General features: G+C 42.7%; 1 protein-coding gene across 1 annotated transcript in view; it reads right to left on the reverse strand.

The window, feature by feature from the left end:
- VWA8 (von Willebrand factor A domain containing 8) overlaps positions 1-25,903 on the reverse strand; it is a 386,454-nt gene that overhangs the window by 355,055 nt on the left and 5,496 nt on the right. Inside the window, exon 2 of the mRNA XM_070409005.1 lies at positions 10,325-10,402. Within this exon, the coding sequence (XP_070265106.1) occupies positions 10,325-10,402 (78 nt within the window). The remainder of the gene's footprint in view (positions 1-10,324; positions 10,403-25,903) is intronic.

The following is a 25,903-nucleotide window of genomic DNA, read 5'->3' on the forward strand; positions in this document are numbered from 1 at the left end:
GCCCGCAACCCAGGTACATGCCCTTGACCGGAATCGAACCCGGGACCCTTCAGTCTGCAGGCTGACGCTCTATCCACTGAGCCAAACCGGTTTCGGCCCAAAATATTTTTTAAATAGCTCCAAGAGAGGGAAAAAAAATCCATCAAAGTTTTCTAATAACCAAAACCCATAATTTCTAATCAATCATGTAATAGCAAACAAAAGAACTATAATTTTCCCATTGGGAAATTGTCCCCAAGAGAAGGCAGAAATAGTTCAAAGAATACAATGTTTTAACTTAATACAGTAAACAGATGTAAAAAATATGTTATAGTATGCAATACAATATAAATGTCCAACCAATATGTAGCAACCACATAATACTTATGTGGATGCATAAAATTTAGTTGATTTAGCTCAGCCACTATTTCAAGTTAAACAAACTCCCAAACAGTCTTTTTCTAACAACGGGGCACAGTTGTTCCTAAGAAAAACTATGTAACAACCTACTACTGGGTAAAACATAAGACATGCACCAACATCTTTTTGCTATTGTTGCTGTTAATCCTCACCCAAGGATATTTTTCCAGTTGATTTTTTTTTTTAGAGAGAGAGTGAAAGGGAGGGAGGGGGAGTGACAGAGAGAAAGAGAAACATCAATGTGAAATAGACTCATCAACTGGTTGTCTACCACACCCACTTCCAGGGCCAGCGATGGAATCTGCAACCCAGGTACATGCCCTTGACCAAGAATCGAACCTGCGACACTTCGGTGTGATGGCTGACGTTCTCACTAGAGCCACACCAGCCAGGGCTGCATCATCATCTTGATATACAAAAAGTAATAGATAAGGATACTTATCTTGTGAATACGGTAGGAATAATAATGAATGAATAGCAAGCACAGAAAATGCAAATTGGTGCTTATGGACCATCCAACTGCTTTAAATATAAACTCTCTTCAGATAAATTTCAAAAGGCAACACAAAAAAAGTGAAACTTTTTGATTATATAAGAGATGCATGAAAACGGTAATAAAAACGGAAAATAACCAAAATGGGGTTTTGTTGACAATTTATGGGAGTTTTCCTATATTTAAAAATAGATATCTTTTACACTTGCAAAATATAAAAATACATTCATTCAAAGCCTATGTTTATAAGTTTAAAAATTTATATTATTGCTAAGATCCACTGAATCCTTAAAGCTAATATAGCCTTATTAATTCTCTCACTTAATAAGATCCCCCAAGTGATTAAACATTTGTGACTATGACAAAATATTTCAACAGACCCCAGATAGTAGACTACAGCAACTTAGTTGTTAAAAAATGGGATAACCTTGCCTTAACCAGTTTGGCTCAGTGGCTAGAGCATCGTCCTATGGACTGAAGGGTCCCAGGTTCGATTCCACTCAAGGGCACATGCCCAGGTTGCGGGCTCGATCCCCAGTAGGGGGCATGCAGAAGGCAGCTGATCAATGATTCTCTGTCATCACTGACATTTCTATCTCTCTCTCCCTTCCTCTCTGAAATCAATAAAAAATATATATTTTTAAAAATAATAAAATAAAAGAAGGGATACCCTGTAATGTCTGATCACTGGGGTGTACACCTGAAACTAATACAACAATGTATGTCAACTGTAATTAAAAATAAGAAATGATTTTTAAAAAGAAAAGATAAATAAGTAAAAGAAAAGAAGGAATGCCCTGGCTGGGTGGCTTGGTTGGTTACAAGGTCATCCCGTGCACCAAAAAGGTTGCAGGTTTGATTCCCAGTCAGGGCACATACCTACGTTGTGAGTTTGATCCCTGATTGTGGCTGGTACGGAAAACAACCGATCAATGTTTCTTTTTCACATTGATGTTTCTCTCTTTCTCTCTCTTTCTTCCTCTTTCTCTAAAAACCAATAAAAACATACCCTTGGGTAAAGATTGAAAAAAAAGAAGGGATAGATAGCTATCCTCTGTTGAAAGCTATCAGACAATGACTACGCTTCATGTTTAGGTGAGACTGAAAAGGCCAACATTCTTTCCACACTATAAATACATTAAGTTTGATCTTTGAAATGAAATTAAAGCTTATTTGAAGGGTCTATGCTATTTGTGATCCTGCAAACAACCTGAGGGCAAATTCAAAATCAAATCTAGATAAACTGTATTCTAGATTAATCTTTTAAGAGTAAGACTGATAAAGAAGAAATATCTTCAGCACATGGCTTAGGCAAAAATCAGAGCAACCCTTAGTAATCCCATACTCAACAGAGTCATAAGCATGGAATGATGGAAAATGAAAAGGAACAAGAATCAGGAGACTGGGAAAATGGTTGTGTCAGGAATTCATATTTATTTGAGTCCTATGTGCCAGGCACTATTCTACACACTTCACATATGCTATTTGATTTGATCCTTATGACATATCCAGAAGGTTGAAGTGATCATCCCCATATACACAAGGAGACTGAGAGCAGTTAAATGACTATAGAAATTAACATATCTAAAAATTAAAAGGAAAACGAAATTCACACATCTAAAAAGTAGTACTGACAAAATTTTAAATATAATTTCCCTCTAAGTAAGTTGTTACCCTATAGAACTCAGACTACATAAAAGTCTTCCTATTGTCTATTAACAGTGGATATTATTCCTCATTTCTGAAGTTTATTTAAAAAGTTAGCCACATTTGCAATAAAAAAGCCAGAAATCAGAAAAATGAGTGATGTTTTTCAATTATTATGTACCTATGGCACGTAAGGTGTTAGAGATATATCTTGTTAATTTTTCTCTAGATAAGTATAATAACTTAAGAATCATGTCACTAGTCTCACCCCTGAAAAGAAAGCCTATCTATTACAATAATATAATTAAGCATAACTAATAAACAATGAACATTAAAAATAACTATCACTTCTAGTTAGCTTAAAGAGAATTACAAGAGCATTTCATTTCCAATCTAACAACCAGAACAAGTCAGTTAATCAATCAAAAACAAGTTTCTTAAAAACCCATCATACAAGTAAGGATACAAAGAAACCTTAATGAACTAAATTCTAAAAAGTAATGAGCCCTCTCAGGGAGAGAAAAGACACAGAGCTGGTTTTCATCCCTGGTAGAATGGTAAGAGGAGGAAGAATCTGCCATAGATGTGTCATGATAAACAAGGTAAACTTTATAAAAAAATTTTTTAAAACAACAAACAAGGTAAACTTTTAACAAACTTACAATGGACACACATGGCCTGGCAGATAAATTAACCTACTGAGAAGTCCCAGTTACAGAGAAAATCTCCACCTACCCACCAACTCTTTTCCATTGGCCTTCGCTAAGTATACAGGGGTATACAGTAAAAACCAGATGAAGGACAGAAGCTGAGAAACATCCTTCCTGAAGAATGCTGGGCCTTTCTCCTTAAAGCAAGTCAACAACACACAAAAGGCTGAAGGCGGGGACAGAAAAAGCAGCAGAAATCCCTCCAAAGCACTTCAGGTCTTCACCCAGTGCAAGGTAGCAGTTCTCAAGGATGGAGCTGAGATAAAAGAGCTGAGATCAATCCTTCTGAGGCACTCTTGATCTTCACTGACAAGGCCTCTGAAGAATAGAGGCAGGGCAATAGGACAAGAGAGATCTGATTGCAAACGCAGAATATAGGACTGAATAGCAAAGAGAACTCACCAGTAATCCAAAAATCTGGCAGCTATAAAGCAAAGAGATTGGCTATGGTTTGTAGAGCTTGAGATTGAGATATAAAACAATAAAAAACTCTGGAATCTCACCAGAATTCAAATCCCAAACCTGCTGAAGGGAAAATCCTGATCCTTTCCTCAAAATATGTAAAGAAAGCTCTTTAGCTTTAAATGGAATGTAATGAAAGTATCAACAAAGCTCAGGACCTCTGAAACCCACTCTTCCATAAAAATAATAACACTGGCAAAATTTGTCAAAAATCAACTTTTTCAGAACTCTAGTAATTAACAAAAGACTTTCAACAATCTGACATTTATCCAAGAAAAAATGGGTGAACCTCCCTAAGAACAATGAGCTTTGTGGTGTTTTAACTTGCTTTGTTCCATCTCTCTCCCCATCTCTGTAATAGTCTTGAACACCAACTGCTCACAACAATGGTGAAAACCAGCAGTCTGGCAACCACTGAGGGGGCCAGAACAGGGTCAGAGCTCCTCAAAGCCCCACCTCCAAGGAACTATCTATATTGACCTGTGTAGTAGCTCCCTGAAAAGCTCCATTCTTAGAATTTGTCTTTATTTGACCCACTCAGAACTCCCTGTGTGCAAACAGCACTACCCTAAGGTCTTTGTCAAAGAAAAATCAGCAACACTTGCTTAACAACACAGCTGCCTGAGGGAGCAAAACCTATTGGAGCTAAGGTAAGGATGACAAAAAGGCCTAACAAACAAACAAACAAAAAAAACCTTAAAAAGAAAACCTGGGAATGAGATGTCCAAAGGAAGCTTTGAAAAGCTCCAGTGTATGCTTAGCTGTCTAGAAGGCCATGCACACGTCAGGAAAATCCTGAGAAGGGCCTAATCTAACACAGCTGGCTGATTCTAAAGCTTTACACAAGCAGGAAATAAAGGCTAAGACACACTTGTAAGCCATCTGTGGAACACTCAAATCATGCCCCACATGCACACAGAGATCCTAGGCAAAGCTGAGAGAACTTATTTGTTCAAGGCATTTAAGAAATTTCTATCCAATCAGACACTTCAGTGGCTGCACATGACAAAGAATACAGACTTTAAAAAAATAATCTATGGAAGTCGGTGAACAAACAAACAGCAACAACAAGCAAAAACAAACCTTGGGGAAGGGAGGAATCTGATTTCCAGAGTTGCCACATTATATTATTCAATATGTCTGCCTTCCAACAAAAAATCTATAAGAAACACATAGAAATAGGAAATTATAGCCCCTACATAGAGGAAAAAAAGGCAGTGAATAAAAACTATCTTTGAGGAAGCCAGACATTGGACTTAGTAGACAACATTTAAATCAGATATTACAAATATGTTCAAAGAACTAAAAATAAGCATGTCTAAAAATTAAAGGAAAGCCTGTCAACAATATCTCACCAGAAAATATCAAAAAGAAACAAATTATTTTAAAAATTCAAATAGAAATTCTGAAGTTGAAAAGTACAATAAGTAAAATTTAAAAATTCACTAGAGGAGCTCAACAACAGATGTGGGCAAGCAAACTTGAAAATAGGTCAACTAAGATTATCCAGTCTAAGAAACAGAAAAGAAAAAAATTAAAAAGGGCCTCAGAAATCCATGGGACACCATCTAATATACTAACATACACAGACTGAGAGTCCCAGAAAGAGAGAAAAAGAAAGAAATAACAATAAAGTAATAACAAGGAAAAAAATTTTCTACCAACAATGATGGTCATTTTAAAAATTGCTCTCTAATGCATGTAACTTAAGTACCATTACCTTTTTAGGATTACCTTGGTAATAAATCAAATATACTAGTCTTGTTTTAAAATTAAATTTTTTAAAATTACATAAAACAATAAAGAATAATTGTTTAAACGACTCCTCCCAAAATGATGGGAAAAATTAATCTGCACATGCAAAAAGCTCAACAACCTCCAAAAAGGTAAAACCAAAAGAGATTTGTTATCACACATACCATAGCCAAACTATCAAAAGCCAAAGCCAAACAGAGGATCTTGATAGCACAAAGTAAAGTGATGCATCACATAGAGGAGGATCCTTAATAAAATTAATAATGACTCATCAGAAACTATGGAGGCCATAGGCAGTAATATGGCATATTCAACGTGCTAAAAGAAAAAAAAACTGTCAAACAAAAATTCCATATCCAGTAAAATTATCTTTTAAACAATAAAGACAAAATCAAGAAATTTCCAGATAAACAAATACTAGGAAAACTCATCCACAGCAGATCTCCCCTACAAGAAATACTAAAGGAAGTCCTTCCTTCATGCTGAAATTAAAGCATACAAGATATAACTCAAATCCACACAAAGAAAGAATACCAGTCACAGTAACTACATCAAATCCTCAATTTTGTGGACCTCAATTTAATGGACCTCATATTAAATGGACAAAATTTCCAGTCCATATGTCTTATGTGAAAATTAATACCCTATTAATTTAAATGCTTTTAACCAAGATTTGCTTATAATTAAATTAACAGGTTATTTTTTTTGTTATTAATTCACTGTTATTTTCAACAAATTTTAGCAAATAGGTCATATGTTGGAAAGAACAATATAGTAATTCGCTGACATCAGTAAATATTGCATACCTACAACTATAGTCTACATATTTAAATCCAAGAGTCACCACTCATAAATTATGTTCAGGGAATGAGTAGCACGTGATCACATCGCATCAAGCCCTAACTGGTCCTGCTGTTGCTTGGTGAGACTTTCTGCAGCAGTTTTAACTAGTGCTGGTGAGCCACGCCCTGGCCATGTGCATTTGTTTACTAGAGGTGACTGGTGAGTGCACACATTTACTAGGCCTATTCAGTATAAATTTAAAATTATAGTAATACATATAAAAAACTTTTCTGTGAAATTAAATTTTTCATACATACTTAATTGTAATTACACAAACGTGTCTACATAAAACACTAAACTAACTTGTCAATTTTTTAACATACATGTTTGGAAAACCTACTTTATTATATAATGAACTTTTGGCTTTAACGAACACCCCCTTGTCCAAATTAGTCCATTATATCGAAGTTTTACTGCACATATGCAAATAGAAAGACAGCATAAACATATTTTTGTTTGTAACTCTTCTTACTGTGCTAGTAAACTTTTAATGAATAAAGCTATAATTAGTATAGCAATGACAGCACAAAAGAAGTGGAAAGGGAACAGAGCGAAGTTTTTGTATACTATTGAATGAATTTAAGTTAGTATTAATCTGAACAAGTTTGTTTTAAGTTACATTGTTAATTGTAATCCTTGAGTGGACCACTAAGAAAATATCTCAAAAAACAGAGTAAAACAACAGGAGAGCCCACTGCATGAGAGAACATATTTGCCAATGTTACATCTGATAAGAGTTTAATCTCCAAAATTTATAGGAAACTCATACAAGTTAACAAAAGGAAGATGAACAATTCAATCAAAAAATGGGCAAAGGACCTAAACAGACACTTTTCAAAAGTGGACATACAGAAGGCAAAGAGAGATATGAAAACATGCTCAAGTTCACTAATTATCCAAGAGTTACAATTCAAAATGACAATAAGATATCATCTCACACTTGTCAGAATGGCTATCATCAACAAATTACAAGTGCTGGAGAGGATGTGGAGAAAAAAAGGGAACCTTCGTACACTGCTGGTGGGAATGCAGACTGGTGTAGCCACTGTGGAAAACAGTATGGCGTTTCCTCAAAAAATTAAAAATGGAACCCCCATTTGACCCAGTGATCCCACTTCTAAGAATATATCCCAAGAAATCAGAAACACCAATCAGAAAGGATATATACACCCCTATGTTCATAGCAGAACAATTACAATAGCTAAGATTTGGAAACAGCCTAAGTGCCCATCAGCAGATGAGTGGATTAAAAAACTGTGGTACATCTACACAATGGAATACTATGCTGCTGTAAAAAAGAAGGAACTCTTACCATAATGTTTCACTGAGCATTATGCTAAATGAAATAAGTCAGTCAGAGTAAGATAAATATCACATGATCTCACTCCTTTGTGGAATATAATGAACAACATAAACTGATGAACAAAAATAGATCCAGCCCTAACCTGTTTGGCTCAGTGGATAGAGCGTTGGCCTGCGGACTGAAAGGTCCCAGGTTCGATTCCGGTCAGGGGCATGTACCTTGGTTGCGGGCACATCCCCAGTGGGAGGTGTGCAGGAGGCAGCTGATCGATGTTTCTCTCTCATCGATGTTTCTAACTCTCTATCCTTCTCCCTTCCTCTCTGTAAAATATCAATAAAAATATTTTTAAAAAAATATAGATCCAGACACAGAAGCATCCAATAGACTGTCAAACTTCAGAGGGAAGGCAGAGGAGAGGAGGGGGGTAAGAGATCAACCAAAAGACTTGTATGCATGCATATAAACATAACCAAAGGACATAGATAATAAGGGGGAGAGGGCCTGTGCTGGGAGTGGGAGTGGGCTGGGAGAGGTCAATGGGGGATGGGGGGGAAGGAGACATATGTAATACTTTCAAAAATAAAGATTTTTTTTTTTAAAGTAGAGTAAAAGAGCCCAACTGGTATGGCTCAGTGATTGAGTGTCAACCTATGAACCAGCAGGCCACTGTTTGATTCCCAGTCAGGGCACATGCCCAGGTGGTGGGCTCAATCCTCAGTTCAAGAGGCAGCCAATCAATGATTCTCTCTGATCACTGATGTTTATATCTCTCTTTCTCCCTGTCTCTTTCTCTCTGAAATCAATAAAAAATATATTTTAAACAAAATACAGTAAAAAAAAAATGGAACAGAGTAGGGAAGACTGATTACAGAGCCATTTGAGAGGTAAAGTAAATGAGAATTTATGTTAGATGAAAGTGAGATATTCTCCCTCAAGGAGTACGTAGTCTAGAGGAAGAATATGAAGAATGAACAAAAAGGAATTCTGTATTGTTCCCAATGACCAAAACATAGAATAGGTGAAGGAAAGTGGCAAAAGATGAGGGAGGCTAAGACTAGATCATGAAAGGTAAGGATTGACCTTTGTTTCTAAGATATTAGTCATGTGCGGAATTTTGAGAAAAGAAGTGGCATGATTTAGAGCAAAGAAGTGACTGTGAGTCATTAGCGGACTGCAAATCAAAACAACAATACCACTTCACATACACAAAGATAGATGGCTATAATAAAACAAATGTTGTGAAGATGGGGAGAAACTGGAACCCTCACACACTGTTGGTGGGAATGTAATATGTGCACCTTGCTTGGAAAACAGTGTGGTAATTCCTCAAAACATTAAACATGGAGTTAACAATTCCACTCCTAGTTACATAATCAAAGGGTAAAATGGCACAACTACTTGTAGAACTGTTTGGCAGTATCTTATAAAGTTAAACAGGCATCTATCCTATGACATCTCAACTCAACTCCTATTTACTCAAGAGAAGTGAAAACTTATGACCACATAATTGTACAGGAATGTTCATAGCACCTTATTCATAACAGTCCAAAAATGGAAACTATTTAAATGTCCATCAACTGGAGAAGAGATAAACAAAATGTGGTATATTTATACAATAGAATAATACTCAGCAATAACAATAAACTGATAGGTACAGCAACATGGATGAACCTAAAAATCATTACCTTGATGGAAAGAAGACAGTTACACACACACACACACACACACACACATAAATACCATGCTATAGGATTCTATTTATATACAGCTGAAAAACAGGCAAAACTAATCTGTCATAGTAGAAAATAGAACAGTGGTTTTCAAGGCAGAGTAACTGGAAAGAGGCACAAAAGAACACTCAGTGATGAACATAATCTTGGTGGTTATACAGGTTTATAACATTATCAAAACTAAACAAAATGAATACTATGCATTTTATTGTATGTAAATCTATTCTAATTAAAAAAGAAATAATCTATAATAATAAAAGCATAATATGCTAATCAGACGTCCTTCTGGACAAAGCTGCCACAGCGGGGGCTGAGGCAGAGGCAGTTAGGGGTGATCAGGCAGGCAGGTGAATAGTTAGGGACAATCAGGCAGGTAGGCAGAGTGGTTAGGGGCGATCAGGCAGGCAGGTGAGTGTTTAGGGACGATCAGGCAAGCAGAGTGGTTAGGGACGATCAGGCAGGCAGGTGAGCAGTTAGGGGCATCAGGCAGGCAGGCAGAGTGGTTAGGGGCAATCAGGCAGGCAGGCAAGCGAGTAGTTAGCAGCCAGCAGTCCCGGATTGTGAGAGGGATGTCCGACTGCCGGTTTAGCCCGATCCCACAGCAGATTCAGGCCTAAACCGGCAATCGCACATCCACATCCCCCAAGGGGTTCTGGATTGCGAGAGGATGCAGGCTGAGCTTAGGAAACCCCTCCCTGTGCATGAATTTCATGCACCGGGGCTCTAGTAGTATATAAAAAAATAAAAGTTTTATTAATATATTCATGGATGACATGGTACAATGTCTGGGGCAGGTTTTAAATATTCCAGAACAAAAAACTGAGAGTCAGGTAAAAGAAAACTGGTATATGCTGATAAATGCTGAACCTAAATGATATGTACACCAGGTTTATATTACTCTCTTTAGTTTTGTATATGTTTAAAAATTCACATAATGAAAAGTTAAAAATTATTAATTCATAAATAAATAACTATTTCTTACTGTAGTTCTGTGGCACAAGTTCCGGGCTCTTAGGAGTTTTCAACTTGTAGGATACATTTCCAATACTAACTGTGTCACCTAAAGAGAATAAAGAAACACAAGCATTACAAGAGACAAATGAGAAAAACATACCCTATACCTTCCCCAACAATGATTCTCCTGACCTACAAAGAGGGATATTACAAAATGTACCACACATCAGTCTCTGTCAAGCACATTAACGCTATACTTTAAACCAGCAGTCGCCAACGGTGGTCCGCAGACCACTGGTGGTCCATGAGGTCCGAAAGATTGGCAACTGCTGCTCTAAACTTCTATCCAAAGTACAAGTTCTGGAAAGAAGTGAAGCATCAGTGAAATTCACATTTTAAATGCTATATTAGCAAAAAAGGTGAAATACAATAAAATATGCATATTAACCAGCTTTATTTTCCCATTAATAGCAATACTAATAGAGTCAATAACAATACAGAAGGAAGTATTTTGTTTAGGATCATCCAAAGCATCCACAGGGGTTAAGGTATATCTGCAACCTTTTTAGGTTCTTTTTTTTTTTTTTAATACATTTTTATTGATGTCAGAGAGGAAGGGAGAGGGAAAGAGAGATAGAAACATCAATGATGAGAGAGAATCATTGATTGGCTGCCTCCTGCATGCCCCCCACTGGGGATGAAGCCCGAAACCTGGGCATATGCCCTGACCAGGAATCGAACCGGCAACCTCTTGGTTCCTGGGTCAACGCTCAACCGCTGAGCTACACCCAGCTGGGCAACCTTTTTAGGTTCTTATTTTCACTACATACAACTTCAAGTTCGCTAGCAACATAACCCCAAAATTCAATATTTCTAGGTACATAAAATGAACAAAAGCCCAGGGGCATGTATGCTAAGAATTCTACATGAAACAAAACAGAGCAAAAGTTCTCAATAACTTCTACATGGTTCTAGTTTTTTATAAGTAACATTAATTTCTGGCTGATCTTCTAAAGTGCCAGACTAAATTGAACAATCTCTGCTTTGCTCTCTCCAACAGCAAAATAGGCATATTGATACCATCTGCACCTGGAACTTCATTTGGAAAGGGCTCAAAGACTCAGTTAAAAGAAGCTGTGACACATCTTTTCACACTGCTGGGTTTCAAGCCAGTAAGATACCTGGAGACTAAGGCCTTAAATCATGGTCATAATAACAACAGTCAACACTTGTTAAATGATTACTATCTTCTAAGTACTTCACACATTCCCAAAATAATCCCATGAGACAGATTTTACAAATAAAGATTTTGTAAATCTGTGGGGAAAATAGTTTTAGTAGATGAATAAATGTATTACAGGTATGTGTTAAATTTACAGAAATATAGAAACACTGTGCAAAACAAAAGTATACTTTCTGATACAGAAGATATATATTTAGAGTTCACTTGTACAAATCAAAAGAATTTTCCTCTGAACTAGTCTACTCAGGACTTATTGAGTACTGGCTATTTGGCAAATATTGTTATAGATACATTATTTATTTGTTTAAGATAGAGAGTGGAAGGGAGGGGGGAGAGAGAGAGAGAAACACTGATGTGAGAGAGACACATCAATTGGTTGCCTCCTACACATGCCCCAACCAGGGTTGAGCCTGAAACCAAGGTACATGCACTTGACCAGAATCGAACCCAGGACCCTTCAGCCTGTGGGAGGACGCTCTATCCACTGCGCCAAACTGGCTAGGGCTATACATACATTATTTATGTTATTTCATTTAATCTTGACTCTAAGTAACCATGGTTTCCGTGATCTCCTTCATATAACTACTGTAACAGAAACGCCATCTCAAAGTAGCTTAGTAAAAGGTTCTGTTACAGCAATTATATGAAACTAGAGGCCCGGTGAACAAAATTCATACACGGGGAAAGGGGGTGTCCCTCAGCCCAGCCTGCACCCTCTCCAATCCAGGACCCCTCGGGGGATGTCCGACTGCCCTCTCACAATCCTGGACCACTGGCTCCTAATCGCTCCCCTGCCTGCCTACCTGGGCACCCCTAACTGACCCTCCTGCTGGCCTGGTCGCCCCTAACTGCCCCCCCCCGGCCTGGTTGCCCCACACAACCTACTGTTCAGTTGTTTGGTCATCCCTCACTAACCCCCCTGCTGGCCTGGTTGTAGGCAGCCATCTTGTGAGGGTGTGACAGTCAATTTGCATATTACCTCTTTATTATATAGCACTAGATGCCCGGTGCATAAAAATTTGTGCACTCGGGGGGGGGAAAGGGGGGTCCCTCAGCCCGGCCTGTGCCCTCTCGCAGTCTGGGACCCCTCGGGAGATAACGACCTGCTGGCTTAGGCCTGCTCCTGGGTGGCAGAGGGCAGGCCCAATCCCTAGGTGCAGCCCCTGGTCGGGCTCAGAGCAGGACTGATTGGGGAGTTGGGGCGCCGCCCCCTGTCATGCACAGAGCAGGGCGGATTGGGAGGTTGTGATGCCACCCTCAGTCACGCTCAGGGTAGGGCTGATTGGGGGGTTGGGGCACCGCCCCCTATCACACTCAAGGCAGGGTCGATGGGGAGGTTGCGGCACCACCCCCTGTGATGCACAGAGCAGGGCCAATCAGGGGGTTGGGGCACTGCCCCCTGTCACTCACAGAGCAGGGCCCATAAGGGGGTTGGGGAGCTCCCCGTCACGCACAGAGTAGGGCCGATAGGGGAGTTAGGGCACCGCCCCGTCACACACAGAGCAGGGCGGATCAGGGGGTTGGGGCGCCACCACTGTCACACTCAGGGCAGGGCCAATGGGGAGGTTATGGCTCTACCCCGTCACAGGCAGAGCAGGGCCCGTGGGGGGGGGGGGGCGCGGGGTTGGGGCACCACCCCCTGTCACACACAGAGCAGGGCTGATCAGGGGGTTGGGATGACACACCCTGTCACACACAGAGCCGCAGGGCGATCAGGGGGTTTGGGCGCTGCACCCTGTCATGCTGATCCGGTGCCAGGAGACCTCTCGGCTCCGCTGATCCCGGTGCTGGGAGGCATATTACCCTTTTACTATATAGGATAGAGGCCTGGGGGCGGGCTGGTTTGCTCTGAAGGGTGTCCGGGATCAGGGTGGGGGTCCCCACTGGGGTGCCTGGCCAGCCTGGATGAGGGGATGATGGATGTTTGCAGCTGGTCACACACCCTTCAGGGTGGGGGTCCCCACTGGGGTGCCTGGCCAGTCTGGGTGAGGGGCTGAAGGCTGCTTTCAGGCTGGCGGTTTTGACTGAAGCTACCAACCACTCCTTTTTTTCTTTTTTTTTTTTTCTTCTGGGCCAGCTTTAGCTCTGGCTCTAGCTCTGAGGCTTCCGCTGCTGAAAGCAGGTACCTGGTTTGTTTGCCGTTCTGTAATCGAAACAATGTATAACTTCAGCTCTGAGATCCCAGCCGGCTATATTTGTTACAAAGTTTCAAACTGCCAGCTCAGAGGCCTGCAAGGCAGGCGGGGAACATTGGAGTCTGCAGTCACGGGAGCAAGCAAGCCTCATGTTCGCTTCCAGCTGCCTGGCTGCCGGCCGCCATCTTGGCTGACAGTTAATTTGCATAAGGATATGCTGATTAGCCAATGGGAAGGGTAGCGGTCGTACGCTAATTACCATTTTTCTCTTTTATTAGTGTAGATAACTCACAGAACCATACGTCACTGAAGAGACCTAGGCTCAGAATCTAGTCCAAAGCACAGCAGGAAGGCAAGAGGAAACACAATCAAAGTCACTCCCCAGGAGAAACACACTGAGATACTGCCCCTGGCAACACTAAATCCGCCGTGGGACACCAGGAGCAGAGGACAACTTTTTCCAATTTTAGTTTGATATTTTTCAAACCTGTAAAAAGTTGTAAAAACACTATCTTAAGCTGCAGAAATCATGATTCTTCATCTTTAGTCTAAAATCTTCAGAAGCATCTTATAATAAGAACATTGCCATGAACGACTGCTCCTGCAGCCTCTGTGTAACTCCCTCATGATTCATTTGGGTAGGGGCATTTAATTAGCCAAACCTAAGTTACTGTCCACAGCCTTGCTGCCATGAGGCAGGTCCCTGTGATTTCCAGAGTGGACTCAAGACCCTGTTTCCTGTCAAGACTCACAATAGGAGATTCCACCTCACTTCCATCCCCTTTCCCTCTCCTCCTTGCTCCCTTGTCTCCTCTATTTTCCTCCTACCTCACTAACTTCTCAAGTCATCTTTGCTTTCTCTTCCTCTTAATTTCTTAACATTAGATGCAGAGTCCCAGTTCTAGCCTCTTTTCTATTTTATCTATAACCTCTCCTTGATGTGTTCACCCAGTCTTATGCTTTTAAGTGCAACTAATATATATTGCTGATTCCAAGTTTATATCTCTAACCCAGACCACAGGACTCCAAACATCCATACCAACAGACAATGAGATGCCTAATAGTCAACTTAAACTTAACATTCAAAACTGAACTTCTGCCTAGCCGGCCGTCATGGCCCAATGGCTGAGCATCGACCTATGATCCAGGAGCTCGTGGTTTGATTCCAGTTGGGGCACATACCCAAGTTGTGGGCTCAATCCCCAATAGGGGGTGTGCAGGAGGCAAACAATCGATGATTCTCTTTCATCACTGATGTTTCTATCTCTCCCTCTCTCTTCCTCTCTGAAAATAAAACAAAAAAACTGAACTTCTGATCTTCCCACAAAATGTGCTCCATCCACACAGTATTCCACAGTTCTGCTGATGGCAATGTAATCCTTCCAGTTACTCAAACCAGAAATCTTGAAGCCATTCTTTTTGGTTTTGTTTATTTGTTAATCCTCACGGAGAGGCGGGGAGGGGAACATCAATGTTAGAGACACATCGAATGGTTGCCTTCATGAGAGGATGGAATCTGCAACCTAGGTATGAGCCCTGACCTGGAATTGAACCTGCAACCCTTCAGTGGCCTGGCCAATGCTCTAACAACTGAACCACACTGGCCAGGGCTCTTGCAGCCATTCTTAGCTCTTCTCTCTCATACTCCATCAGAAAATCCCATTGAATTGGTCTTTAAGATATATCCAGTATCATCCACTTTTTATCACATCCTCTACCATCACAATGCTGACCCAAGTTAGAGGTTTACTAGTTAAATCATTTTCTCATTTAAACAGCATTCTCTCTCACCTCCTCACAGATCTCCTGTTTCAAACCTTGCACCCTACAGTTTATTCTCAACAGAGTAGCCACAGTGATCATAATAAAATAGGAATCAAATAACGTCAGTCCTCTGGTCAACCCTCCAGTCTTTGCAACGGCCTAAAAGGCTATTCTGATGAGGCTCCCCCATTTCCTCTCAAATCTCATTTCCTCCTAGTGTCCTCCTCACTTAGTCTACTCCAGCCTCACTATTCCTTAAACATGTCAGACACATACTCATTTCAGCCTTTTGAACTGGATTTTCCCACTGACTGAAATGCTTATCCTAAACATATCCATTTATCAATCAGGGTCCCAGCAAGAAACAGATGGTACATTCAAACTGAGAAACTGAGGACAGTATAATAAAGAAACCATGTATGCAGGTCTGGGCAGAGCTTAGGAAAACCAACAAGAATGGGACTAGCAGTAACAGAAAGCCACTACCACCCCTAAGCCTGGAGGCACAAGAGAAAGAGCAAGCAGAGGAGGTATATTTAGAAAGTTTCTTAAAAGGAGCTGTGACTCTTTGTGAAGGACAAGCAAACCTATGGTGGTGACCTGGCCAAGAGGGTGCTGAGGAATAAGCATGAACCAGAAACTGGCAAAAGTAAAAGTAGAAATTGACAAATCCAAAATCATTTGGATTAATATATTAATACTAGAGGCCTGGTGCACAAATTCATGCACCAGCGGGGTCCCTCGGCCTGGCCTGCAGGACAGGGCCAAAACCAGTTCTCCAACATCCCCCGAGGAGTCCCAGATTGCGAGAGGGTGCAGGCCAAGGGACCCCACCCAGGCACAATCGGGGCCAGGGAGGGACGCAGGAGGTTGGCCAGCCGGGGAGAGACCACGGGAGGGCTCTAGGGCGTGTCCAGCTGGTCTCGCTCAGTCCCAATCGGCTGGACCCCAGCAGCAAGCTAACCTACCAGTCGGGGTGTCTGCCCCCTCGTGGTCAGTGCACATCATAGCAACTGGTCGACTGTCTGCCGCCTGGTGGTCAGTGCATGTCATAGTGAGCGGTTGAGCAGCCTTAGCATATCATTAGCATATTACACTTTGATTGATTGAATGGATGACCGGACACTTAGCATATTAGGCTTTTATTAGACAGGATATTTCTCTTAGTGCTGACAGAAGAGTGTGGTGTGGGGAAAACAGAAGGTAGGGAAGTAAAGACAATCACTTCTTAACCTTTTGGCTAAGATTAAGAATAGAAGTAAGTATAAAGAGGATATGAAAACACTATTAGCCACTCAACCTAATTCTACTCAACAAGAGCAGAATACATATTCTCTTTAACTGTTCATGGAACAGTCACCAAAATAGATCACAGGCTGGACCATAAAGCAAGAATTACTAAATTTCAAAGGACTAAAATCATACAAAGTATGTTCTCTGATCAAAATGGAATCAGTAACAGAAAGATCTGGAAACAACTAGAAAGTCTCTAAACATTCAGATATCAAGCAACAGGCTTCTTTGAAAATCCAAAAAAAGAGCCCTGGCTGGTGTTGCTCAGTAGTTAGAGCATCAGCCCAGGCTCCAAAGGGTCTAGATTCAATTCCCAGTAAAAGGCATGTACCATTGCAGGTTCAATCCCTGGTCCAGGTCATGGTGTGTGCAAGAGGCAACTAATGGATGTGTATCTCTCTTATCGATGTTTCTTTCTCTCTCTCCTCCTCTTCCTCCTCCTCCTCCTCCTCCTCCTCCTCCTCCTCCTCGGTCCCTCCCTTCCACTCTCTCTAAAAATCAATGGAAAAATATCCCCAGGTGAGGATTAACCAAAAAAAAAAAATCCAAAGAAGAAATCAGAATGGAAATTGGACTCATTGAGAAGTAGGGCAGCCGAGTTGGTGTGACTCAGTGGTTGAGCATTGACCCATGAATTATGAGGCTACAGTTTGAATCCCAGTCAGGCACATGCCCAGTTGCAGATCAATCTCCAGTAGGGGATGTGCAGGAGGCAGCCGAACGATGATTCTCATCGTTGATGTTTCTATCCCTCTCTCCCTTTGCCTTCCTCTCTTTAAAATCAATAAATACATATTTTAAAAAAGAAAGAAAGAAATAGGGCAGTGATCAATTAGCCATGCCTGATACTGTAGGCAAAGAGGAAAATGACATTCATATGGGCGAGGCATTTGCCCTCCCTGCCTCAGACCTTGCTTGGCCATCTTCTGTTACCATGCTACACTTTCCTGACTCATCTAATCCATGCCAATGGCCCAACTCTGACGCTATGATTAAAGTGTTAAATGTCTACCTGTGCTCAGATCTCTCTCCTGAATTCCATATCTGTCAATAACCTACTGGACATTTTACTTAGATATTAAAGACACCTCAACTTTAACATGAGAAAAACCAAACACTATATTCTCTGTTGTGTACTGTCCAGCCATCTCTAACCAGCTCTACCTCTTGTATTCTCAGTGACTGATTATTTATTTCCTCAGCCTAGAAGGCTCTTCAAATCTCTCACACCACTTTCCCTTCACACAACTATCCTTCAAATATCTTCACCTCCCCACTGAACCTTCCCTAATTTTTCCTTTTGCACAATTTCCACCTCCCACAAGAATTGATCACTCCATTCCCGTCTTTCTGCTAGTAAAATATCTGGTTCATTTTCTATAATAACATTTCTCATACTATATTACAATTATTGATTATGTCTCCTCTACAGTAATGGTTTTATTTTATCAGCATTTGCTATGGACATTAGATCAAACAGCAGTCTCTAGGTGAGAAATTAATCATAGCCATTTGGTACATTTTGCTAAAGTCTTTTTAGTGAATCTCCCTAATGTAGTGATTCAATAAGTGATGCAAGTCAAGTGGTTTCTGATTCTTTGTTACCTACAAATTTGAAAAAGACTGAAATAAAGTTGACAGTTGATAGACCATTAAAAGTAACATTTTTATAATAAATCAGCATACTATTATAACAGAAAGTATGCAAAGAATTGAGTGTTATTACTATATCAAAATTTTTCACAATAATTAATATTCAACACTCATGTCATCAACAGGTATGTTTCTACAAAATTTTAGTTTTTATGAAAATTTGGAACCTTTTGATGTTCTTGTGAACAATGTGCTCTAATAACTGTAATGATAGAAACATTTTATCATTTAAACATTTTTTGTTGCAGAAATGTATGATAAAACTTTCAAGAATAAAAGTATATTAAGTTAAAATTATGAGAAGCATAGTTAAATACGAATTCATAGAGATAAAAATAATGTATATTTTCTGGCAGTTACAGAAGAGCTTTTCATCTATTTTCAAAATAGAGATCCTAGCTAATAAATTACTAGCATATTCTGATTCCATTTAAAAGACATACTTTAAAAACGTATGTAACAGTTCTTTTAAATGTCAGTATTTATAACACACTGGAAACATTATCCTCTGCAAGTATTTATTCTTATCAGGAACATTTTTAGACATCAACCTAAAAATGTTCAAAGGGATACATATTTGCAAAATCCTTTTAGGAGGTAAGTGAAAAAAAAAGTTTGTTTTTTTTGTGGGTTTTTCTTGACTTTGAAGTTTTAAGGAAACACTCATGAGAAACTTACCACACTATATATATACCATATATATATATATATATATATATTCATACAAAGAATATTAAAATAAAATTCATGACCTATGTGGCTGAGATCTATTATTTTACTCCTACTCTCCAAATTTACTCACATGGCAAAATGAGAGCATCTTGTGGGCAGGGCCTATATTTTAATCACCTCTGTGACAAAAACAATACCTCAGATCAAGCAGGTATTAAATAAATGTTTGACAAATGAATAAATAAGTAAATTATTATAGTTTAAAACTAAATTGTTTTCTTAATTATCTCTGGTTCATTATTTTCTATGAACAGCCCATCTTCAATATGCTCAGAAGTCAAGCCAATTGTAAGTTTAAATAAACTAAAAATTCATTTTTTTGTTTTGTAAACAGTAGCATTTTATACAAATATGAAGTTATGCATAAATTCAGTTAAATAAGTATTAATCCAAAGAGAAATGAATCCTATCTAATAAAAGAGGAAAATGGTAATTAGCGTACAACCGCTACCCTTCCCATTGGCTAATCAGAGCAATATGCAAATTAACTGCCAGTCAAGATGGCGGTTAACCGCCAACAAAGATGGCGGCTAATTTGCATACTGCAGGCAGGATGGGACAGCGCTATTCTGCCTGACCCGCCGCCATCCGGGCCTGCTATCTGTGACCCTGATGGCAGGCGACCCCTGTGCAACCCGACCCAGGGCTGGCAGGCGTGACCCCAGCGATCTGCCACTGGCCAGGCTCCCAACCGGCTCTCCCTCGGGAGATCCCCCTGCACTGGCGGGAACTGCTGCCCCTCAGCCAGCAGTCACACCCCCAACAGGCCCTCCCGCCAGGGATGAGCAACCTGAGATCCCACAGCAGGAAAGGGGGGCCTGCAGCCAACCCCTGTGTGCACCTGCCCCTGGGATCGCTGTGGCGATCACGGAGCAGGAAAGGGCGGCCTGCAGCCAACCCCTGTGTGCGCCTGTCCGTGGGATCGCTGTGGCGATCACGGAGCAGGAAAGGGTGGCCTGCAGCCAGCCCCTGTGTGCGCCTGTCCGTGGGATCTCCAGGGCGATCACGGAGCAGGAAAGGGCGGCCTGCAGCCAGCCCCTGTGTGCGCCTGTCCGTGGGATCGCTGTGGCGATCACGGAGCAGGAAAGGGTGGCCTGCAGCCAGCCCCTGTGTGCGCCTGTCCGTGGGATCGCTGTGGCGATCACGGAGCAGGAAAGGGTGGCCTGCAGCCAGCCCCTGTGTGCGCCTGTCCGTGGGATCGCCAGGGTGATCACAGAGCAGGAAAGGGCGGCCTGCAGCCAGCCTCTATGTGCGCCTGCCCGTGGGATAGCTGCCTCGAGGTGCAGGATAGGGCAGCCTGCAGCCAGCCCCTGTGTGCGCCTGCCTGTGGGATCGCCGGGGCGATCACGGAGCAGAAAGGGTGGCCTGCAGCCAGCCCCTATGTGCGCCTGCCGGTGGAATCGCCCCAGAGATCATGGATCAGGAAAGGGCGGCCTCTAGCCAGCCCCTGGGTCGCTGCAGGGATCACAGAGCAGGAAAGGGCGGCCTGCAGCCAGCCCCTGTGTGCGCCTGCCCCTGAGTCACTGCTGAAATCCTGGAGCAGGAAAGAGTGGCCTCTAGCCAGCCCCTCTGTGCACCTGCCCATGGAATCGCCCCAGAGATCATGGAGCAGGAAAGGGTGGCCTCTAGCCAGCCCCCATGTGTGCCAGCCCCTGGGTCGCTGCAGGGATCACGGAGCAGGAAAGGGCGGTCTGCAGCCAGCCCCCTTGTGCTCCCGTCCCTGGGTAGCCCTGGGGATACCACAGCAGGAAAGGGCGCCCCACCCTGGCCACAGCTCAAGGGAGAGTACAACATGCAGTGGAGGCCAGGAGCCTGAGAGATCAACAGAGAGGGGCGCCTACTCGAAGCCTTCAAGGTGTGGCTGGGGGTAGGCCCCCAGCAGACACACACACACACACACACACAGCGCCTACTCTGAGCTTCCAATGTGCTTGGGAGCAGACCACCAGTGGACACACACACACGGCAACTGCTCGGAGCCTATGTGGCGGGGCTGGGGGCCGGCCCCCAGCAGACACACACACACACACAAACACACACACATGGGGACGGCTGCACCAAGCCTCTGCTGCCAGACTGTGGCCATCAGTAGGACATCCACTGAGGGCTCCTGGACTGAGGGGCAGGCTTGGCTGAGGGAACCCCATCCCCCAGTGCATGAATTTTGTGCACCAGGCCTCTAGTATACTTATAAAACAACAGGTAGCATAACTTAGGCAGAAGAAATACTGCATGCCTTTTTTACAAATAAACTATTTTGATTAAGTGCAATAATATTTTTTAAGATTTTAATATGAAATACTCAAAATGGAAATTGTTATAACTAAAATATAATAAAAGTAAAAATTGCTAGGACTATATCCTAAGAAACCAGAAACAACAATCAGAAAGGATATATGCACCCCTATGTTCATAGCAGCACAATTTACAATAGCTAAGATTTGGAAACAGCCTAAGTGCCCATCAGCTGATGAATGGATTAATAGACTGTGGTACATCTACACAATGGAATACTATGCTGCTATAAAAAAGAAGGAACTTTTACCATTTATAACAGCATGGATAAAATTGGAGAGCATTATGCTAAGCGAAATAAGCCAGTCGGAGAAAGATAAATATCACATGATCTCACTGATATGTGGAATATAATGAACAACATAAACTGATGAACAAAATTAGAGCCAGAGAAAAAAACTATTTTAGAATATAATAGAAGTAACCCAGTTATTTGCAGATTTTTAATATTTCCTACAACTTTTGTGATGTCATACTATGTTAGTATAGTTTTGGTAATATTATTATACTTAATATCCTTTTTTTCTTGAAATATTAATGTTTATTGCATTTAATATTATATTTAAGATTGTTTTTCTTAAATAATTGGTGTTTACTGCATGTAACATTATTATATTTAAAATCATTTTTCTTGAGATATTAAGGTTTACTGCATGTAACATTATTAAGATTGTTTTTCTTGAAATATTAAAAAAATAAATATATAAACAGACATAAAAAATAATAAACAAAAATTTTGTAACTTAATTTTTACAATAGCCTGTTATACATAATCTACACTAATAAAAGAGAAACATGGTAATTAGTGTACGACCGCTACCCTTCCCATTGGCTAATCAGCATATCCTTATGCAAATTAACTGTCAGCCAAGATGGCGGCCGGCAGCCATGCACTGAAGGGAACAGGGAGGCTTGCTTGCTCCAGTGACTGGCGAACTCCAACGTTCCCCGCCTAACTTGCCGGCCTCTCAGCTGCAACTCTAAGCAACTATGTTGCAAATATAGAAGCTAAACAAAACCCTAGAAACCGGCTCTCAGTCAGCTGGGCTTCAGCCAGCCGGACTGCAACATTGTATCAAATACAGAAGGTAAAGGCCAGAAATCTGCTTTCAGCAGCGAGGCCTCAGAGCTAAAGCTGGCCCGAATAGAAAAAAGAAAAAAAGGAGCAGTTGGGAGCTTCAGTCACCCGCCAGCCTGAAAACGGCCCTCTGCCCCTCAGCCAGACTGGCCAGGCACCCCAGTGGGGACCCTCACCCTGATCCAGGACACCCTTCAGGGCAAACCAGCCGGCCCCCACCCGTGCACCAGGCCTCTATTCTATATAGTAAAAGGGTAATATGCCTCCCTGCACCGGGATCAGGGGAGCAGCGAGGCTCCCGGCACCCGGATCAGCGTGACAGGGGACAGCGCCCAAACCCCCTGATCGTCCTGCGGCTCTGTGTGTGACAGGGGGCGGGGCTACAACCTCCCTATCCGCCCTGCTCTGTTTGTGACAGGGGAAGGCGTCCCAACCCCCTGATCGGCCCTGCTCTGTGCCTGATAGGGGGGAGCTCCCCAACCCCCTGATCGCCCTGCGGCTCTGTGTTTGAAAGGGTGCGGCGCACCAACCCCCTGATCGGCCCTGCTCTGTGTGTGACAGGGTGCGGTGCCCCAACCCCCCCTTCCTCCACGGGCCTTGCTCTGTGTGTGACAGGGTAGAGCCATAACCTCCCCATCGGCCCTGCCCTGAGTGTGACAGGGTGCAGCGCCCCAACCCCCTGATCCGCCCTGCTCTGTGTGTGACAGGGTACGGAGCCCCAACCCCCCAGATTGGCCCTGCTCTGTGACAGGGGGCAGCGCCCCAACCCCCTGATCGGCCCTGCTCTGTGAGTGACAGGGGGCAGCGCCCCAACCCCCTGATCGGCCCTGCCTTGAGTGTGACAGGGGGCGGTGCCCCAACCCCCCTATCGGCCCTACCCTGAGCGTGACTGAGGGTGGCATCGCAACCTCCCGATCCGCCCTGCTCTGTGCATGACAGGGGGCGGCGCCCCAACTCCCCAATCGGCCCTGCTCTGAGCCTGACCAGGGGCTATACCTAGGGATTGGGCCTGCCCTCTGCCACCCGGGAGCAGGCCTAAGCCAGCAGGTCATTATCTCCCAAGGGGTCCCAGACTGCGAGAGGGCACAGTCCGGGCTGGGGGACCCCCCTCTCCTCCCCACCCCCAGTGCACAAATTTTTGTGCACCGGGCCTCTAGTCCTATATAATAAAAAGCTAATATGCAAATGGACATCACACCCTCACGCCATCACATCATAACAGCTCAGACACTCAACACTTGGGAGAGAGGAATGGGGACCAGCCAGGCACAAATGAGCTCGAGAGAGAGGAATGGGGACCAGCCAGGCTGTGGCCCAGGAGAGGGACAAGCCAGCCGCCCCACGGTCCTGGGAGCCAGCGGCTGCACCTGCGGCCTGGGAGAGGGACAAGCTGCCTGCCTCACAGTCCCAGGCGCTAGCGCCTGCAGCTGCGGCCCAGGAGACGGACAAGCCGCCCGCCCCATGGTCCTGGGCACCTGCGGCTGTGGCCCAGGCAAAGCCGCCTGCCCACAGTCCCCTGTGGCTGTGGCCATCCCAGATGAAGCCGGCCCAGGTCCTGGGTGCCTGCGGCCGGCCAGAGGGAGGGAAGCCTGGGTCCGGGTGCCTGCAACCGGCCGGAGGAGGGAATCGTGGGAAGCAGGTGCAGGGCGAGGCAGAGGTGGTTAGGGGTGATTAGGCCAGCAGGGGAGCAGTTAGGGGCGATCAGACCAGTAGGGGAGCAGTTAGGGGTGATCAGGCGGGCAGGCAGAGGGGTTAGGGGCAATTAGGCAGGGAGACAGGCGAGTGGTTAGGAGCCAGCAGTCCCGGATTACGAGAGGCAGTCGGACATCCCCCGAGGGGTCCCGGATTGGAGAGGGTGCAGGCCGGGCTGAGAGACCCCCCCACCCATGCACGAATTTCGTGCACCGGGCCTCTAGTTATTATTAACGATCTACAACGTTCGCTAGTGACTGATTACTATAATCGTGTTGCATTCATTTCCCTTATGCGCCCTACGCTCAGGCGTACCATTTCTCTCCACTAATACTAATAGCGAATATTTTAGCAGCTGATTGCCACATCATTAGTCTTGGACCGACTTGTTTGGTGTGAGCAAAGGAAATATTTTGCTTTCGGAGAACAAGAAAAATAGGTTCATTTCCGTTACGCTTACTAATTTGTGCAGTCATTCAGTATCTGGTAAGTTAATGTGCAATTAGAAATACTAATTTTTATTAAAATGCTCTATTATTTTATGTTAACGATTACTCATTTATTTCAGCCCTTTGTATTCAGCATGTCTCTATTGAAATAAACCTACATTTCTATAAAAATTGAAGCTTTTGGTTTTTTTGCGGCCCATATCAACTTAAACCTTGTTTATTTGGCCCGTGTTAGCCTTTGAGTTTGACATGCTTGCTGTACAGTATACAAACTGTCACATAAACACTACTACCAATAATTAAATTATATGTTTTACTCAGACATGAAGCATATGTACTTGAGAATTAAAAACCCTGAAGAGAATCCAGCCCTGGCTGGCATGTCTCAGTGGTTACGTCAGCCTGTGCACCAGAAGGTCTTGGTTGATTTCAGTCAAGGGCACATACCTGGGTTGCAAGTCCGATCCCCGCCCCGGTGTGGGTGCATGTGGGAGGCAACCCATCAATGTGTCTCTCTCATATTGATGTTTCTCTCTCTCTCTCTCTCTATTCCCCACAACACCACTCCCCTTCCACTCTCTCTAAAAAAAATTCAATGGAAAAAATATCCTCACTCCTTGGGTGAGGACTTATTTTAAAAAAAAAAAAAAAAAAAAAAACCTTGAAAAGAATCCAAAGGATAAAACCTTCCAAATGAAATTAAATTTAAGGCCACATTTAAAATAACAAGGCTTGGTTTTATCACATACAATAATCCTAATTTAAGGGGATTTATCTAAAGGTTTATAGAAAAATCTCTATATATAAGATAATTAATAGTACCTTTTATGTAACACTTAATCTTAACCAAGCCCATTTAGACCTTATTCACTTGATTTTTAGGTAATTTTAATGAACAGCTGTTTTATTTTACATACCTGATATTCTTTCCTCTTTCTTTCTCTTTTTTAAATTTTTTTTTAATTAATCCTCACCCAAGAAATTTTTTCCCCATTGATTTTTAGAGAGAGTGGAAGGGAGGGAGGAAGAAGAGGAGGAGGAGGAGGAGGAGGAGGAGGAGGAGGAGGAGGAGAGAGAGAGAGAGAGAGAGAGAGAGAAAGAGAGAAAGAGAGAGAGAAGATAGATGTGTGAGAGACAGATCAATCAGTTACTTCCTGAACACACCTGGACCCAGGCTGGGATCAGGCCTGCACACCCTTGACCAAAAACCGGACCTGGACCCATTTGGTCCTCAGGCTGGAGCTCTAACCACTTAACAAAACCGGCCAGAGCT

This window comes from Myotis yumanensis, unplaced genomic scaffold (genome assembly GCF_028538775.1).
Source record: "Myotis yumanensis isolate MYYU_CA2020_CCGP unplaced genomic scaffold, mMyoYum1.0.hap1 SCAF_3, whole genome shotgun sequence".
Lineage (NCBI taxonomy): Eukaryota > Metazoa > Chordata > Mammalia > Chiroptera > Vespertilionidae > Myotis > Myotis yumanensis.